The 18,354-nt window shown below is 46.2% G+C and overlaps 1 protein-coding gene across 2 annotated transcripts; it reads left to right on the top strand.

The window, feature by feature from the left end:
• The first annotated feature begins 3,224 nt into the window (after positions 1-3,224).
• Positions 3,225-14,212, top strand: CFAP298 (cilia and flagella associated protein 298). 2 transcript variants are annotated; one of them, XM_010956590.2, is made up of 7 exons: positions 3,245-3,730; positions 6,437-6,604; positions 7,803-7,870; positions 11,152-11,310; positions 12,622-12,753; positions 13,503-13,598; positions 13,887-14,212. In XM_010956590.2, exons 1-7 carry the CDS (start codon positions 3,592-3,594, stop codon positions 13,995-13,997), a joined length of 873 nt encoding a protein of 290 aa, XP_010954892.2. In that variant the 5' UTR covers positions 3,245-3,591; the 3' UTR covers positions 13,998-14,212. The 2 variants fall into 2 exon arrangements, with proteins under 2 accessions (XP_074216707.1, XP_010954892.2); XM_074360606.1 differs by lacking the exons at positions 13,503-13,598; positions 13,887-14,212 and adding an exon at positions 12,850-13,484 and having other exon boundaries at positions 3,225-3,730.
• The last annotated feature ends 4,142 nt before the right edge of the window (positions 14,213-18,354 follow it).

Raw genomic sequence — 18,354 nt, forward strand, 5'->3', positions numbered from 1 at the left:
TAACATCAATAGAAAACGTTCCATTGCCACAAAGATCCCACATGTTACCCTTCTCCCACTTCCCTCCCATCCTGTGCCCCTCTCCTGTGTCCTTAACATCTGGCCGCCACTAATCTGTTCTCCATTTCTGTAATTGTGCCTCTTCAAGGATGTTATATAAATGGAATCATATGTAACCTTTCGGGATTGTCTTTTTTGACTCAGCATAATTCTTCGGAGATTCATCTAGATTGCGTGTATCAGTAGTTTGATCCTACTTACTGCTATGAATCATTCCACGGTATGGATGTACCGCAGTTGGTATGACCATTCACCCACCCATTGAAGGACATCTGGGTTGTTCCCAGTTTGAGGTTAGTATGAATGAAGCGGCTATGAACATACATCTCAGGTTTTTATGTGAACATAAATTTTCATTTCTCTGGGATAAATCCCCAGGAGTACAACTGCTGAGTCACAAGGTAGTTGCATGCTTGGATTTTTTGAAAACTGCCAAACTGTGTTCTAGAATGACTACCATTTTACATTCCCATCAGCAGTTTTTGAGAGAGCCCGTTTTTCTGCATCCTTGCCTGCATTTGCTATTGTTGGTATTTTTTATTTTAGCCATTTTAGTAGTGAATATTTCATTGTGGCTTTAAATTTGTTTCCCTAGTAACTAATGATAGTGAACATATTTTCATGTGCTTGTTTGCCATCTGATATTTTCTTTAGGGAAGTATCTATTTATGTCTTTTGTCCATTTTCTAAATAGATATTTTTTTTTACTATGGTGTTTTTTGCAGATATTTCTCCCTGTCTTAGCTTATCTCTTAAGCCTCTTCACATGCTCCACTGGCCAGATCGTGAGCCCTGCAGGTCCACAACTGCAGCATAAGTGACTGACACAGGAAAACCAAACTCATAAAAAATGGATATACAAATCAAAATGCCAATTTATTGATATTAGAAAAATAAGTCTGACCACATCAGGATTTAGCGAACGTGCAAAAAAATGGGAATTCATCTGCTGTTGGTGAGAGGGCAGGCTGGCACATCAGTTCTAGACAGCAATTTAACAATGTCCAGTAAAGTGCATATATTCTATCACAAGAGATCTGACTTGTAGAGAAACTCTAGGACACGTGGAACGGGACATGCATTGTCTGTAATGGTGAAAACTAGAAATAAACTAACCATCAAGAAGGGGATGGTGTGACATTTTCATACAGTGGAATACAATTCAGCAGTGAAAGTAAGTGAAATGTTAGTAAATTTCATTATGAAGCCATAAAGCAAGTTACAAAATAATACAGTATGACACCAGTTGTATAAAATTTAAAACATTCAAAACAATAGGCTCTACTCTTTAGGGATACATACATGTGTTAATGAGATTAAAAAGACGAATTTTTCAATAGAGAAAAAATGTGCTCTTTTCCTCCCTGGCTGCCTGGTTTCTGACAGCCATCATGAGTGGACCATTAATTATCTGGACCAGAGTGTTTGTCATTAATGGATTGCTTCAACAGATGCAAATGATCATAAGATGCTTTTCCCCCTAGAAAGGCAACAGTACCTAAAATATTTAGAGACAATAAGCCAAAGTACATAAGATCACACAGATGTCATCTTTGTTTTTGGATTCAGAACCCACTTGGGTGGTGGCAAGACAACGGGCTTTGGCATGATTTATGATCACTTAAACCACACTGAGAAAAACCTACACACAAGTCTGTAAGACAAGGCCTATATGAGAAGAAAAAGTCCTTAAGAGAACACTGAAGGGAATGCAAAAAAAGAATAAAGTTAAGAGGACTACAAAGGCAAGTGTCAGTGCTGGCACAGATTAAAGTTGGTGCAAGGGCTTAATCTGTGACAATCTGGCAGACTTTCCATCAGATATGTAGTTAATAAACTACATATTTAAACAAAACTGGATGCTCAGTACAAACATGGGTTTCCTAATACTTTTCATTCATTTTATTATTAAAAATTACACCCAGAAACCTTGTAATACATGAGTTTGTGGATAAATGGTTTTCAATACCTAGAAGGCTATACTGTAAACTGTAAAACAAGTTTTAAGCAGGAGTTGGCCTGATGGATGTGGAATTGGATTCAGGAGAAATAGGGGGATGATCTTATTATTAACCCCAAAAGTCAGGAGCTAAGAGAACACAGTATGCCCCTTTCTCCCTCTGGGGAAGAGAGACATTTGCCAGTCTGACCAGTACTGCATGTTCCAGGGTCTGGGTGATTCCTGCCCTAACAGTACTAGAGATGAAAACACATCTCCTCTCCTTGGGCGCCATCCCCTCTTCCATCCAGTATCAGTCTAACAGTCCTCCTATGAAGCCGTAGATTGGGCATTTCCAGGCCTACAGTCACACACTTTCTCTACCCTGCCCCAGAACTCCAGGTATACAGTTTTAATGCAGGGAGCCAAAATTTTGGGTATACAAAGTAGCAGGTGCTTTTAATATTCGAACCTCGCATTCAGCAATGGCCCGTAGAAGGAAATAACCAGGGGTAGGAGCCTGGCACTATCTCAGCTTTGCCAGCGCCTTATTATCAAAGGCTCAGTGCAAATGTTATCCATCCCTAAAGACATTCCTTGAGTATCCAATCTAAAAAGCCAATTACTGTTTTGTTTCCTTTATACTTCTATTTGAATTTGCCAGTCTGTTTCTGTTTTCTCTTTGTCATTTTCACTAAATATAAGCTCCATGAAAGCAGTGACTCTGGATCTGCCTCCGTGTCACCGGCGCCTGGAAAAAACAGCGCCGCCGAAGCCCTTCCATTAGCATTTGCTGGGCTGTGACTGGCTGGCTAGTTAAGGGAGGGTCGCTCTGAACGCAACTGCTTGAGCCACTCTAGATATGCGAATCCGAATCGGCTCGCACGAAGGAGTACGGGCACTTTCCTTGACCCCTGAGTGCTAAAAACCAAAGCAGAGGTGACAGATACCAGGGCTCAGCGAACCGAGAGAACCTCTCCAAGACTCTCCACACCGGAAACAGCAAGATTCGTTTCCGGAAGTGAAACTGCGGCAGGCGGAAGTACTGCTAAGACTAGGAGCGGCGGTGGGGAGGCTGCCGCACGGTTCGGCACCTGTGGGTGCCCACCACCCCACTCTTTCCCGACCTAGCAACCTCCCTCCCACCCACCCACCCATCTCCCTGGGTGGAATCTCAGGCCACGAGCTAGACGACTGGGGGCCTATGATCCCCTCCGACGACTTGGTCTGTTTGATGGTTGCCCGGACAACAGCCACTTCCGGGACAGGACTCGGCTAATCTGGCCCCGCAGGCCGGCCCGGCGGCTCTCTCGGGCTGTGTGGACCGTTTCTGGGAGTGGAGGGCCGGGTCTCCGCGCACCGTAGCTTCCCCAGCCTCGGGTTCTGACTTTTAGCGGTGGCCCCTCAGACTGCGTTTCTTTGTTGCTCCTGGCGACAGCCACTTCCGGGAGCGGGTGCAGTTCCCCCAGCCCCGCCGGCGTCCGAGCCCCGGGTTCCGGCCTCCCTGCAGCGATTAGTCCGGCCTTCGCTGTTCGCCCGGCGAGTGACCGGGGGCCGCGCATCCCGGGCCTTCTCGCCGCCTCGGCGGGGCCATGGTTCTGCTGCACGTGAAGCGGGGCGACGAGAGCCAGTTCCTCCTGCAGGCGCCGGGGAGCACAGAGCTGGAGGAGCTCACGGTGCAGGTGGCCCGGGTCTACAACGCGCGGCTTAAGGTGCAGCGCGTCTGCTCAGGTGCGACCTGGCGCGGCGAGTTCCCGCGCCGGGGCGGTAGAGCCGAGCCAGGGCCGGATGAGGGCCCGGGCCGTGCGGGGCCCAGGAGGGAAGAAGAGACGGGGCCATCTGAGACGGAGGAAGTTGGGCGGGACCCAAGGGGCTTTCTCGAGTAGGCTGGGGCCAGGGTCAAGTTTGTGATTTGCAGAGATATGTGGCAGACGGGCTTGAATTGGGACAGTGGGGTTCGCTAGAGATGGTTAAAAGAGCCGGCGCACCGGTGGAGAGGCGCCCGGAGCCAGTGGGGCGGCCGCGCCCCAGGGTCCTGGAACCGGGATTGGGGAGCTGTGAGCAAACAAACTGAAATAGACCCGGTACAGAGGCAAGAGGCACAGGAGGGAGCCGAAAGCCTGGGCCCCAGAGGAGGTGTAGTGGATTTTAACAAGTGTGAGAGGTGGGACGACCAGTGGGGCCGTTTTTGAAAAGTGAATATCATATTTTGAGACTTTTGAGATAGAGCAGTTTCCGGTGGTGAACCACCCAGCTTTGGGATGGCCTTCAAGGGTGAGAAACAGGGAGAAAGCCTTGGTGTTCTTGCCTCCCTTGGTGTTCCCTTCTCCAGGAAACAGCCTGATACTCATGTTACAGTATTTTGTCACCGTCCTCTCAACGCTCTGGAGCAGCGCAGTGCACTGGAACTTTCTACTTAAAACCCATTCACTTCATCTACAGTTGATTTAGACAGGCTCTGATGTTAAGCCCAGCAAAGACAAGGATGAATGAGGCCAGCCGCCTGCCCTCTTGATACAGTCTGGTGGGGAGAGAGACAATAGATATCCCATAAATAGCCCGTTAAGTCACAGCATTTGTTCCATAGTATTGTATTATTGCAGGCCACCTGGTGTCTTCATACAGTGCGGTGGGAAGACTTAGCTCCATGTACCTTTTTCACATCGAAGAAAAAAGAAGGAAGGAAGGGAGAGAGGAAAGAGGGAGAAGGAAGGAAAGAAAGAAAGGCAGTTTTACAAGGTTAAAACATAGATTCGTTTGGTTGTGAATATATATGGAATAGGAAAAATAAAAAGCATGCATCTGAATAGTGAACATGATAGTAGAAAATCAGTCTTTTCCTATGTCAGGCACTTTAGAAGGGCGTGAGCTGCCTTAAATCCACCCCCCACCATGATCTGATTTACATAAATTATTATTTTTTAATTGAAGCATAGTCAGTTCACAATGTGTCAATGTCTGGTGTACAGCATGTCTCAGTCATACATTTACATACATATATTTTCATATTCTTTTTCATTATAGGTTACTACAAGATATTAAATACAGTTTGCTATACAGAAGAAACTTGTTTATCTATTGTATATATAGTAGTTAGTATCTGCAAATCTCAAACTCCCAATTTATCCCTTCCCACCCACTTTCCCTCCAGGAACCATAAATTTGTTTTCTATGTCTGAGAGTCTGTTTCTGATTTGTAAATAAGTTCATTTGTGTCTTCTTTTTTTTTTAGATTCCACATAAGAGTAATATTATATGGTATTTTCTTTCTCTTTCTGGCTTACTTCACTTAGAATGACAATCTCCAGGTCCATCCATGTTGCTGCAAATGGCATGGTTTTATTCTTTTTTATGGCTGAGTAGTAGTCCACAGATTTACATAAGTTTTTTAACATTTTTTTATTGAGTTATAGTCAGTTTACAATGTTGTGTCAATTTCCAGTGTAGAGCACAATTTTTCAGTTATACATGAACATACATGTATTCATTGTCACATTCTTTTTCTCTGTGAACTACCACAAGATCTTGTATATATTTCCCTGTGTTATACAGTATAATCTTGTGTATGTATTCTACATATGCCTGTCAGTATCTACAAATTTTGAACTCCCAGTCTGTCCCCTTCCCACCCCCCTCCTCCTTGGCAACCACAAGTTTCTTTTCTATATCTGTGAGTCTGTTTTCTGTTTTGTATTTATGTTTGTTTTTTTTAATTCCACATGAGCGATCTCATATGGTCTTTTTCTTTCTCTTTCTGGCATATTTCACTTAGAATGACATTCTCCAGGGACATCCATGTTGCTGCAAATGGCGTTATGTTGTCATTTTTATGACTGAATAGTATTCCATTGTATAAATATACCACATCTTCTTTATCAGTCATCTGTCGATGGACATTTAGGCTGCTTCCATGTCTTGGCTATTGTAAATAGTGCTGCTGTGAACATTGGGGTGCATAAGTTCTTTATGAAGTATTTATATAAAGTTTTACACACAGTAGTGGCAGTATGACCTGAGCAAGCCTCAGGTGATACAGCTGCAAGTTGGAGAAAAGAGATAAACCTTGTCAGTGCACTTGGAGAAATGTAATGCCCTGTGGGACTAGGTGTGCAGACTGTTAATGAATTTTAATTTGTGCCTCCTGAGTGCTAGGAAGTACAACATAGCACAGAGATTTGGAGCGCAGAATCTGCAACCTGTGACGGTGGGTGAGATCCTAAACTCTCTGCTGCTGTCGACCTCTGCTCACGAATCAGTGAGCATTTGTCAAAGGTCAAGGACAGGTCTAGTACACAGCAAATTGGCATCTAAGTGTTTGTTAAATAAAACAGCCAGCGGGCGAGACCCTTGACCGCTAGGGAGCTCACATTCTGATGAGGTGTAAGGTGTCACGATGATGATAGTGATGCATATTGTGTAACTTCTCTTGTTTTTAAGAAATGGAAGAATTAGCAGAACATGGCATATTTCTCCCTCCTAATATGCAAGGACTGACTGATGACCAGATTGAAGAACTGAAATTGAAAGATGAATGGGGTGAAAAGTGTGTCCCCAGTGGGGGTTCAGTATTTAAAAAGGACGATATTGGACGAAGGAATGGTCAAGGTAATCCAATAGTTTTCTTCTGTGTGTCTGCCTGAATATAGCAACCAGTGTGAAAGCAGTTCTTTAAGTCAAAAAATGGATTTCAATAGTTCTATACAAACTTATGAAATACTGCCCTGTGTAACTCCTCGTGGCAAAATGCTAATCCAGTGTGACTTAGGTGGATAAAGGGAGCGTCTGTCTTCTTCCTGTAAGTTGCCCCCTAGCCTTTAAATGTAATACATGAACCATATGAAATGACCAGTTTTGTAAGCAACAGATGGTTGAAAATTGGCAGTTTCATATGGTTCAACCTGATAGTTTGGGGGGTAATCATTGACAATGTGTTGAAGGGTAGGCTTGTTACAGTGTGCAGATCAGGGTTTATTTAGAGATTCTGTGCTGAAGAAAGAAATGAATATCAACCTGGCGGTCTCCACTTGAATTGAGGACCCGCCTCTCTTTTGTACAGAGCAGCTTAGGACATGTTGGAGCACTGAGGAAATTACTCTGCTTTTAGTGCATGGTCGCTCATGTGGAACTGGAGGGAAAAAGGGGTGATAATCCATTTTGGTGGCCTATCCCTTTTAAGCAGCATAAAGATCTCTGTTTAAAAGACGGTAATTGATCATTTAACAAACACCTAAGTAACTACTGTACCCTTAAAACAGTACTGGGAGCAAAAGAAATACATAAGTGTCCCATAAGGCCTTTGTATGCCCAGAAAAAGTTTTTTAGTATTGAAGGTAATAGGAATTTCTAGTATTTTTTCCTTTTAATTTTAACCTAGAAAATTGTTGGTTGTCTGCCATATCTTTTTATACCTAAACTCATTCTCAAATTGGAGAGATTGCTTTTTGGAAGGAATTGCATCAATGAAAAAAATAACAGTATCTCATAAGAACAGTTACCAGTTTATTATTAGCCAGTTCCTTATCATCCTTAAACCAAAACTGTCTAAATTAATCACTTCTATTTTAATACAATGTTATATTTGTCGTATTTTTAATGTCTAAGTATTACTGTTATTTATTAAGAATATAAGGTTTGAGAGATTTTTACCTAACTTCTGAGAGCCAGCTTTCCTGTGTCCCTCCCCTGAATCCCATTCTGAACGTTCTCTCAGCTCACTTCCTCCCCAACTCAGACAGAAGGGTTTAGGATATTTAAGAGTTTTAAAGATGACTCTCTCTCCCCCTCCCTTTTTCTATTTCTATAGCTCCAAATGAAAAAATGAAGCAAGTTTTGAAGAAGACTATAGAAGAAGCCAAAGCGATAATATCTAAGGTTAGCTTTCTAAGTGATGCTCTAAATCTTGTCTTTTGAAATGTCAACTCCAGTTATGGTTTCCAGAGTTATCTGCCAACCAGCCTTTTCCTTTCTTTTCTTTCTATTCTTTTCTTTTCTTCTTTTCAAGCTTTCCAGAGGCAAGGGAAACAAGCATGTTTGGGGTGAGCCCTAGCTTTTTCTTTTCGTAATTATGACAGTTGTCCTCAATCCTCCCAATTTCTGCAGGTCAGGCAAAAAAAAAAAAAAAATGTTACTGGCTTGTGTAAATGAGGTACAAATATGAATTGATGCATATGTGAGTTTATTTCCTTAACTTTTTTTTAAATTGAAGTATAGTTGATTTACCATATTATGTTAGTTTCAGGTGTACAATAGAGTGATTCAGTTTTGGTTTTTATTATATTCTATTTTAGAGATTACAAGATATTGAATATAATTCCCTGTGCTATACAGTAGGTCCTTGTTGCCTATCTGTTTTATTTACAGTAGTTTGTATCTGTTAAGAACTAAAGAAAGTGAAGTAGAGGGGATGTGAACCGTCTGCCAGGTCTGTAGACACTTGGCTGACCCAGCACGTGTCTGTTATGCGTTAGCTTCTTGTAATCGTCTGAAGTATTTACGCAAAAACCATTTCATCGAAGGAGAAACATAAGTCATACCACTCACATACAGATAATGTGAGTCTGGAGGAAAAGAATTTCAGGATTTTTAAAGAAATGAATGTTTTTATCAGATGCTTTTCTTTCTGTGTTGCTGTTGCTAGTTGCTACCACCGTCCACCGCAGGCCTTCTCACTTGATAACTGCTTTTTCTTCCAGTCCTCCCGGTGCACTGGGCATAATTATGGTTTCCCAAATTCTTCAAGCTCTTAACCAATCCTTTAAGTGCCTCAGGAAAGACTGCCCTTCTGTGCCTGTTAACATAGGGAAGGCTCTGGGAAGGCCTACAGGGAAGGCTTCGGTTCAGTCCAGTGTTCACAAAATGCATCTGACTGCAGAACCTTTTTAAAAAGTACAGATAATAACTATTAACATCTTGTCAGATTGGCATATCTGAGAACCTGTTATGAAAGTGGTGGCCTGGACCCTTCTCGGCTCTCTTCACCCCCCAAGACTTTCTTCTGTGGAAATCCTTCCTGTTCATTCCTATCACTTCTTCCCTTTGTGTGTATTTTTATGTAGTCATTTCATAATTTAGAGAGAGGGATTTCACAGGGGTTTCAGTCATTTGCTGAGGTGATTTGCCAAAAGTTGCCGAGTTTCCGGGCAGCCAGGCCCAACTTCCCATCACACCGGCCTCACCAGACCTGCCCTGCGAGCCCGTAGGTCAGAACGCAGTGGGCCAGCAGGTGAGGGCTCGCTCCCAGTGGCCTCACCGACCAGGCCCTTGGCCCTCTTCTTATTTCTTTCTGCTCTTTCTCCCTAAACATGTTACCTTCTCTGCCAAATACAAATTCCACTCTCTGCAGATAAGTCTGAAATCTCTGTCCTCCACCCTAGCACCTTCCTCCACCTGCAGCCTGAGTTTTCAGCTGGTTCCTAGGTGGGTCCACCTGAAAGTCCAGCCAGCACTGCGGTCTCAGGTCCCTGCACAGGGATTCATCGATTCCTCCGCCCTGTATTCTGTACCCAGGCGGAGGCACTTCTGCAGACTTTTCACTTCTACTAACAGAGTCACCAGTGTCTCAGTTGTCCAGGCTGTGGTCCTCGGTGTCACCTTCAGCACGTTTCTCTCGGATGCCCGTATGCCTTAAGTCTGGTCCTGTCCCTTCTGCTCCCATGAAGCATCTTAAATCCCCCTCCTCCTTTCATTTCCGCAGTCACCACTTTATTTAAGGCTCCCTGATAGCTTTGTGTTCAGACACCAGCGCGTGGGTGGTGCCTGCAGTTCAGCTTATCTCTGACGCTGACCACCAGAGCTGGCGCAGACCCCACAAGTTAAAGGGTGAGGTCTCCAACCAGAACTCCCTTACTTCAGACACTAGGCAACCACACTTCTGTCTGACTTGGCTACTGATTTGGAGGTTCCCACAACCCCCTTCAGGATCAGTAATTCGCTAGAGTGACTCACAGAGCGCGTGCTGTGCTTACTCTTGTAGTTTTGTCGTAAAGGATACAACTCAGAAACCACCAGATGGAGGAGACCCATAGGGCAAGGCTGGGGGTGGGGGTGCAGAGCCTCCGTGCCCTCTCCTCCTCCGTGGACTCCGGGCACCCACCCTCCAGAACGTCGGTGTGTTCTCCACCCAGGAGCTCCTCTGAGCATCAATGTCCAGAATTTTTATCGGGGTTTCATTGTTTGGACCTGATTGGTTAAATCATCGGCCACGTGATTGAGTTCATCCCAGTCCCCTTCCTTCCCCAGGCGTTGGTGATGGCAGGTCCGAAAGCTCCAGCCCTCTAATCTCAGCTCAGGCTTCCTGGGGAGACTGTCCTCCCCCGGCCATGAAACTATCTAAGGGCTCATGTGGGACACCTTGTTGGCATGAACTCAGGTTTGGTCAGAAAGACTCGTTACGAATAACAGGACACTCCGATCATTTACAAAGTGCCCAGGGGTTCTGAAGCTCTGTGCCTGGAGCAGTGCCAGAAGCAGGGGGCAGAGATCAGATACATCCTTTATATCACACCTTTCCCCTGCACTCTTCAGAGCCTGCTGCCTGGTCTCCCCACTGCCTAGCTCCGTGCTCCACCCACTGCAAGGTTAGTCTCCCAGCATCACCACCTCTTCCCGGAAGTTCCACCTGCTGCCCGTTGTTCTCACGGTCAGTGCCGACTCCACAGCCTGGCGTCCATGGCCCTTCCAAAGCGGGCTCCAGCCGGCCCGGCCAGCAGCCTTTTCTCTTCCCCTCCCCAAGCAGCATGGGCTGCTGGCTGTTACCTGCTTTTCTTTGCTGCTGCTTGTTCTGAAGCCCCCTGTTCCCATCTTCACCCAGTCACTCCACTTGCGTTTGAAGGGCCACCTGGGATGCTGTCCTCTCTGCACTGTTTCCTGGTCCCCATCCCGTCTGTACTGCTGGACTGGGGTTCCTTCCTCTTGAACCATTCCCTGCACATCACTGCAGTCTCCCTGGTGCTGCTCGTGTTCTGCTCTGTGATCCAGGTCGTGGTGGCCGTGGCGCAGCCCCAGAAGTAGGCTGTAGTCACTGGGAGCGAGCTGTGTTTGGTTCGTTTCATTACTCTGGCAGTATGTGGCACGGGGCTGTACAAGAACTTGACTGATAACTTGTTGAATTGTTTAGCTGTGTCTTAGATAACAATGGCTGCAACTACTTTTAGAAACAAGTGGAAGCCAGCGTCTGCGTTACCATGGAGATGGTGAAAGACGCCTTGGACCAGCTTCGAGGTGCGGTGATGATTGTGTATCCCATGGGGTTGCCACCTTACGATCCCATCCGGATGGAATTTGAAAATAAAGAAGACCTGTCGGGAACTCAGGTATGTGGCCCCTGTGCCGTCTGTAAGGTGGGTTCACACCCTCCCCGAAGAGCAAAAGCCCCCAGACCTGGCCGTCCTCTTCTGGTGTAGTTTACGCTTCATGCGCAGCTTTCCACTTGCTGGGCCAGGCTTCAGAGCAGAGCCGTGAATTCAGGGGACGCCCCGAGGACGCGCTCCTGGCTGCGGGTTTGGCCCGCACACAGACACACAGGGGCGCAAGGTTTGTGCAGCTGGCCAGCCGGAGTAACTGAAAACACTCTCGTTTTCTTTGGCCACTGAAAAGCTAGAAACCTAATTGGTGCCTATTTCTACCCAAACATACTGGTTCCTTTGCATGGAATTTTGTGTTCTAGCCTTACCTGTTGCTCCTTGTTACTTTCCTAGGTTTATGTACCATTCTCCTTTGTTTTTCTCATTTATTCCTTATTCTATGGGATGGTATCTATTCCTCTGAGCCATCTTAAATCACTGGAATATTCAGGAGCGAACAAACAGCCCCATTATAGCTAGACCGTTCTTCCTTGATTTTCAGTGGGGTTGTATCCCCATAAGCCCATCATAAGTTGAAAATATAAGTCAAAAATGCATTTAATACACTTAACCTATTGAACATCATAGTTTAGCCTCGCCTACCTTAAGTGTGCTCAGAACACTGACATTAGCATATGGTTGGGCAAAATCATCTAACACAAAGCCCTTTTTATAATAAAGTGTTGAATATCTCATGTGATTTATTGAATCCTGTACTGAAAGTGAAAAACAGAGTAGTGGTCTAGGTACAGGGTGGTTGTAAGTGTGCGGGTTGATCACCGGCAGGCGAGGCTGACTGAGCGCTGCTTGCTGCTGCTGCCCAGCGTCACGAGGTATCACACTGTGTATCCGAAAAGATCAAAATTCAAAATTTGAAGTGTAGTTTCTACAGAATGCGTATCACTTTCACACCATCATATGGTCAAAAAGTCAGAAATCGAACTGTCATAAGTTGCAGACTTCTGTATTTCAACACCCAGCAGGATTCCAGTCGTCTTCCCTGGCAGTAACCAAAAAATCCATCTAAGAGGGACCTATCACAGATGAGAGTGCCCATGAGATAGGATACCCCCTTCCCAGAGCAAGAAGTTACTGGAGTTAGGGCCTGAGTTGAAACTAACAGGGAAGGTGCTGGAATGAGCAAGGGCTCTGAGTAGGTGGGGGAGGGCAGGATGCTGGAAGCCTGTCCCACGCTGGGAGGGGCTCTGGCCAGCCTCCCTGCACCCAGGGTGCCTGGCAGTGTCCTGACAACCCTAAAGCTGGTTTTTACCATGGCCCCAGGCAGGACTGAATGTCATCAAAGAATCAGAGGCACAACTGTGGTGGGCTGCCAAAGAGTTAAGAAGAACAAAGAAGCTTTCCGACTACGTGGGGAAAAATGAAAAAACCAAAATTATCGTCAAGATTCAACAAGTAAGTACTTTTACTTTGACATACCACTATTTTTCACTTACTTTCAAACTGACGGCAATTTACAGTGAATCTGAAAGATTTAAACTCCTCGTGCAGACACTTCAGTCCTGCTGGTCCAGGCTTAAAGTAAAACTGGCCTCTTTACAGAGCTACAAAAACTGGAGGAAAGTATGGATTGAGGACAATACCTAGGGTGTGTTTTAATTAGGGGGGAAAGGAGAGTCTGCCTTGTTAATTTCAGCTTTAAAAATAGGGCTCCAGGTAACTAAAAAATGTTTCTTGAAATGAAAAATACAGCTGAGAGCTCTGTTTTCAAGTTTGCCTCAGTGCTGATCCCCTGTGAAGGAGGCTGGGGTGGGGGGGTGGCCGTAAGGACAGTGTGGGGCCGTATCTCTGCAGGCCGCTGTGTGGTGTGCTCTCTCCCAAATCATCTCTACAACTGGGGGAAGCAGCCCCTCCCCCCCGTGATTATCTCTGCCCCTTTCCCACTGGGCCTGCGGTGGTTGACTTGGGAATGGCTGTGACTGAGATGGCACAACCCCGCCTCTCCTGTGAGGGTCTTGAGGGGCTGCCAAAGACCTAACTTCCCCTGATACTTCACTTTGGAGGAGAAGAAATGGAAGTGGATGACCTGTTTATCTTTAGTAGTTGACAAAGGCAAGTGTAAGACATTTGCTGTAACTTCCTGGGGCGTCCTTACAAGGATGCCCTAACCTGCAATTTGCAAACCCTAACCCTCATCTTTTCAGAGGGGACAGGGAGCTCCAGCCCGAGAGCCTATTATTAGTCCTGAGGAGCAGAAACAGCTGATGCTGCATTACCACAGAAGACAGGAGGAGCTCAAGGTACCAGGGGAATGACGGGTTTTCAACAGAGCTGGCGCCTGGGTGTTCACCCACATGCCTTCCCCACAGCACTGGGGCAGTTAAGGGGCAGCGTGTTCTGCAGGATGTGGAGAGGAGACTTTCTGAGCTTCAGCCTCTCCAGGGCTGTGGGGCCCCACCAGGTGTCCACCTGCATTAGAGCCTAGAAATACCCTGCTTCTGGGGAGGCAGGGAGCGAGGAGGTTGGTCTTCGGTTCTGCCAAACACTTTCCTGCGATGCCTTCCTGAGTAAAACACATTTATTTCCAGAAATTGGAAGAAAATGATGATGACTCCTGTTTAAATTCTCCGTGGGCAGATAACACCGCTTTGAAAAGACATTTTCATGGGGTAACAGACATAAAGTGGAGACCAAGATGAAGTTCACCAGTCGATGAAGCTTTCCGAAACATAGCTCCCCTTTCTTTAGGCAAAATAATAATAATAAAAATAAAAATAATAACTAAAAAGGACACCTGCAACCCTCTGTGAAAGATGTTGAAGTTTCTAGTTTTCCTAGTTTTTCTTTCAGTTTGAGTTTTTTAAATAAAAGTTATTCAAGGTTTTACAACTTAATAAATACATCCTCAAAAGAATCTGCCTGGATTAATTTTATTTGCAGGACAGCTGTCTAGTATTTGAGGTTTTTCTTTGGCAAAATACTGAAGATGTAATTACAAACATCTTTTCTTCCTGGTTTCTTTATTCTGTAGTCTCAGGACAGCTGCTGTATTACAGGAGATCGAAAGTACCTTTTCTCCACCGTAGTCAAGGACCTGCTGTGACACGTGGCCATCAGTGGCCACTAGAGGCCGCCCGCCACTTCCTTGTCCCGCAGTTTTCTTGGGGCCTCCTGTGGGACTGTCAGAGGCTTGACTCTCAGCCTTGTTTCAGAGACTGGGGTGACCCAGCGGGAGGGTCTAACTGTAGTCTGGCGTCTCCAAGCTTCAAAGGTTGAAGTTCGCCTCCTGGCTGATACCTGGCTGAGCTTGTCTTCCAGGTGTAAAGGCTGTATCTGTGATGGAGGTTGGGTGGCCACAGTAGGCTGACCTTGAAACTGGACAGGATCTTTTGTAATTTCCGGGCTTTTCCTGAAAACCAGTGCAGATCCTGGATCTCCATGTGGATTCAGCCCGCAGCTCTCGGTGTGCTGAGGTTGGCACCAAGGCTGACCAATGGCACCGGGCTCAGGTCCCTTGTGGGCTGGGTGACCATCGGCCACAGGACACACTGGCTTACCTGTCATCCTGACCAGTTTTCTAGCACACCTTTGATTTTAAATACTCCAACTATCATCTCCAAAAATCATCTCCAAAAATCTGACACGTCAGCAGCTCAAGTACATCTCTCAGATTGCCTGTGTGTCCAGAAGCGACCTAAGCATCTTGTCCTGCTCATTTTGGTCCATAGAATACTGTTCCCCTAGTTGGAGGGGACGCAGCGTGCTCACCCTGAGGAAAAGTGGGGATGGGGCGTTCCCTGCCCTGGTCTCCGGGTGCGCACTGCTCCCCGCGGTGCCCTAGCTCCACCCACAGCCACGAGGGCGGCGCCGCAGGAGCCCCCGTGGGTGAGGTTTCCACCTGCTGAGAGGCAGCCCTCCCTGGGGGGCGGGGCCAGGACCCTTGGTTTCCAGACCTGGTCCCATTGTGGGGGCGGGGACTGGCCGCTTCTCCCTCTGTGCTGCTTCATGGTTCAGAGGAGATAGAAGTAGGGACACAGCAACAAGACCCACTCAGACTCTGTCCCCACCGCAAGGGGAGGGCTTGTACCAGTAGAGACGAGTCCCTCTGGAGAGTACCCTCACAGGGTCCTCCAGAACCTTCTGCCGCCGGTCCTCACCTCCCCTCCATCCCCATGTTACCTAGGGAGGCTGCCCCTGAGCTATCTACTGGGATTTCTCTTGTTCTTAAAACTGCTAAAGCGGCTTGTAACGGACTAAATGTCGGGGTTTTTTTATTTAAGTATGGTCAGTTACAATGTGTCAGTTTCTGCTGTACAGCATTATGTCCCAGTCATGCATATATATATTCAATATCTTGTAATAACCTTTAATGAAAAATAATATGAAAATGACTGAATGTCTTGATTATAGCTTACTCTTTTGGTTGATTGTCAAATTTTGTAAAATCAAATTTGCATCTGTTTTCTTCTTGATGTTCATTATTTAATTTTATTTTTATTTAAGTATAGCTGACTTACAATATTAGTTTCAGGTGTAACTTTCATTATAATTTTAATGTCTCCAGGGAAAGCTTTTGTCCTTGGATGACAAAGATCTTGTGAGTTTATTTGAGGAGCACCTGCCTTTGTCAATGTCGAGTTTATGTGCGTTACATCCATGTTCAACTTGCAAAAAATGTTAATCAAGCCACGTGATCACAGTAGCTCTTCTTAAGGGTCGCTATTTTCACATCATTAGAAATTCTTCTTGACTCAACGGGCTAGAAATGCTTTACATAATCACCAGAAGTTATTAGCCAAAGAGCCACTCACTCTGGAGTATAGAGATCACTAACGTCACACTACACCCCTTTACTGAGGACTCACATAGAAAGAGCAGTCCTCTCTGCCTCATAACCCCGAGCTCTGTGTGCTCTGATGTAGCTGCATTAGAACAGAGGGACGAGAGCCACCTCTTCACAGCGCCTCTTAGGAAGTGGTGCGGGCAGTCACCGGTGCCTGCTCTCTGCTTGTGTGTGTTGATTCACTTCCCATCCACCCTGAGGAAGGCAGCGGTGACCTCAGAGGGGTGACCTGACTCATCTGTGGTCACATATCTAGTGAGGGTAGAGCCAAGGGGCCACGCCCAGGACTCCCCAAGATAATCAATTTATCAGTCGTCTTGCCAAGTGCCAGGCTGTGGATTAAGTATGCAGTCTTGGTGTTACTGTTTTTAAATCCCGTACATCTTTGTAATCACTATCAATAACGAAGTGTCTGTTGTCTGCAGGTTCCCAAGCTGGGTCTGCGTTTTTAGCCTTTTATTTGTCTCCTCATGTGGTTGTTTCAGGGAGACCAGGAATGCCAGTGACAAAGTTTGACACCACCCAAAACCCTCTGGACCAGCAAACTGAAACACCAGGTGGTATTCTGTCACAGGATTGCCTCGTTCCTTGGCAACTGCTCTGCAAAGAATGTGCGTCAAGCTTGAAATCACACGCTTAGGGCACAATCACCCTGAGCACTGCCGAATTCTCTACAAAGCCTCAGAAACACCCCAACCACACAGCCATTGTCACAAGATCCCAGGAGCAGGAGTCCTCTCTCCAAGTTACTCCAAGTGCCACCAGCCCAAGAGAGTCCCAGGAGAGATGTCATTGCTTCCCAAGTTCAATACCCAGCATCATAGTGATGGTGGCTGCTTCCCAGCTACCATCATACCAAGTGCTTTCCACGTGTTTTCTTACTTACACGTCATGACGGCCAAACCAGGAAGAAACCAGTGTTGTCATTTCACAAATAAGGAAACCAAGGCCCAGAAAGGTTCTTTTGCCCAAGGTGAAGCATCTAAAAACCCACCTGCTTGCCCCAGAATCAAGAATTAACTCTATGTTAAGTTTCCATTTATACCTATTGTAGATTCTAAACCGCGTGCTAGTGACCATCAGTGAGTGAATGACCACGGAACACACGTCTGGGAAGGGCCCCAACCAATGCTGTGTCCAGAGTGGGCAGATAGCAGCCTTTAATTTTCTGAATGTCTGAGGCCAACAGGGATGGGACTGTGGGTCCTAAGACTGCTTTGGTTCACTAACCACTGAAAAGGGGTAAAGATAAGTGAGCCCACCCTTGAGACGCTTTTAGCACTTGGCATCACTCTGAAAAAAGCTGCCCTGAACTATAGTCTGGGGTTGTGTCCCAGCTGGAGGAGGGACCCCAACCTGCTCTCTGGCCCAGGACACACCGGTCAGAGGATTCTCTGCCCATAGGATTCTGGGTCACACTAGCATGGACTGAGAGCTTAGCAGAGTCCACAGGCTAAGTCCCGGTCTGTCATTACTTTGAAAAGATTGAACTTGATACATTCAGACTAAGGAAACAGCCACAGCTGTCTTGCTAGTCCAGCTATGAGACGGGATTCCAAAAGACCATGTGAGCCAACATTGTCGTGAAATGCAGAACGCAAAGCACCAAAAACACTCTTTCTTTACAGTTTTGTCACCTAAATCCCTGATCCAGCACTGCTCAGCCACCATGTAACCACAGCTATGCCCCTGCCTTTCCCCTTAACCACCCCCCACCACGAGTGCACTTGGCACCTCAGCCCATGCTACCTAACCTGGTCTGTTTTTTTCTCTTGGCTCATTGAGAGAGGCCACGGTACTGCAGGTGCCAGGTGGCCTCAGCACCTGGATGTGAGACCCATACCAGCGCCTCCATTCTGCCCCTTTGTCTGTCACATCGTTTTGAAACAAGACAAACCCATATATGAGTGGATGACAGGACAATAGTGCAATAAATGCCCACGGGCTTCCTCTGTACTCTCTCCCTGCCCGCTTACCATCGCCTCCCCACACACATCCCCACTCCCCTCCCCAAACAAGGTAGGCAGATACAATAGCAGCCTTATTCTGTGAGTTCTCATTTCTTGTTATCCTATTTGTGTTGTGTGAACGGGTCCCATATGCTCAGAGCAACTGTATGCTTCAGTGGTAAATTAGCAAAATACAAAATGCACTCAAAGCTTCTGCTATCAGAATCCTATGTTGGCATGAGGTACCACTTGTATGTAGAATCT

This window comes from Camelus bactrianus, chromosome 1 (genome assembly GCF_048773025.1).
Source record: "Camelus bactrianus isolate YW-2024 breed Bactrian camel chromosome 1, ASM4877302v1, whole genome shotgun sequence".
Taxonomy (NCBI): domain Eukaryota; kingdom Metazoa; phylum Chordata; class Mammalia; order Artiodactyla; family Camelidae; genus Camelus; species Camelus bactrianus.

Excerpts from the sequence above, each read along its gene's own strand:
- CFAP298 (XM_010956590.2), top strand. The coding sequence starts at position 3,592 with ATGGTTCTGCTGCACGTGAAGCGGGGCGACGAGAGCCAGTTCCTCCTG. Across the intron at positions 3,731-6,436 it reads GGTGCAGCGCGTCTGCTCAG|AAATGGAAGAATTAGCAGAA; the intron begins GTGCGACCTGGC and ends CTTGTTTTTAAG. Across the intron at positions 12,754-13,502 it reads TTATCGTCAAGATTCAACAA|AGGGGACAGGGAGCTCCAGC; the intron begins GTAAGTACTTTT and ends TCATCTTTTCAG.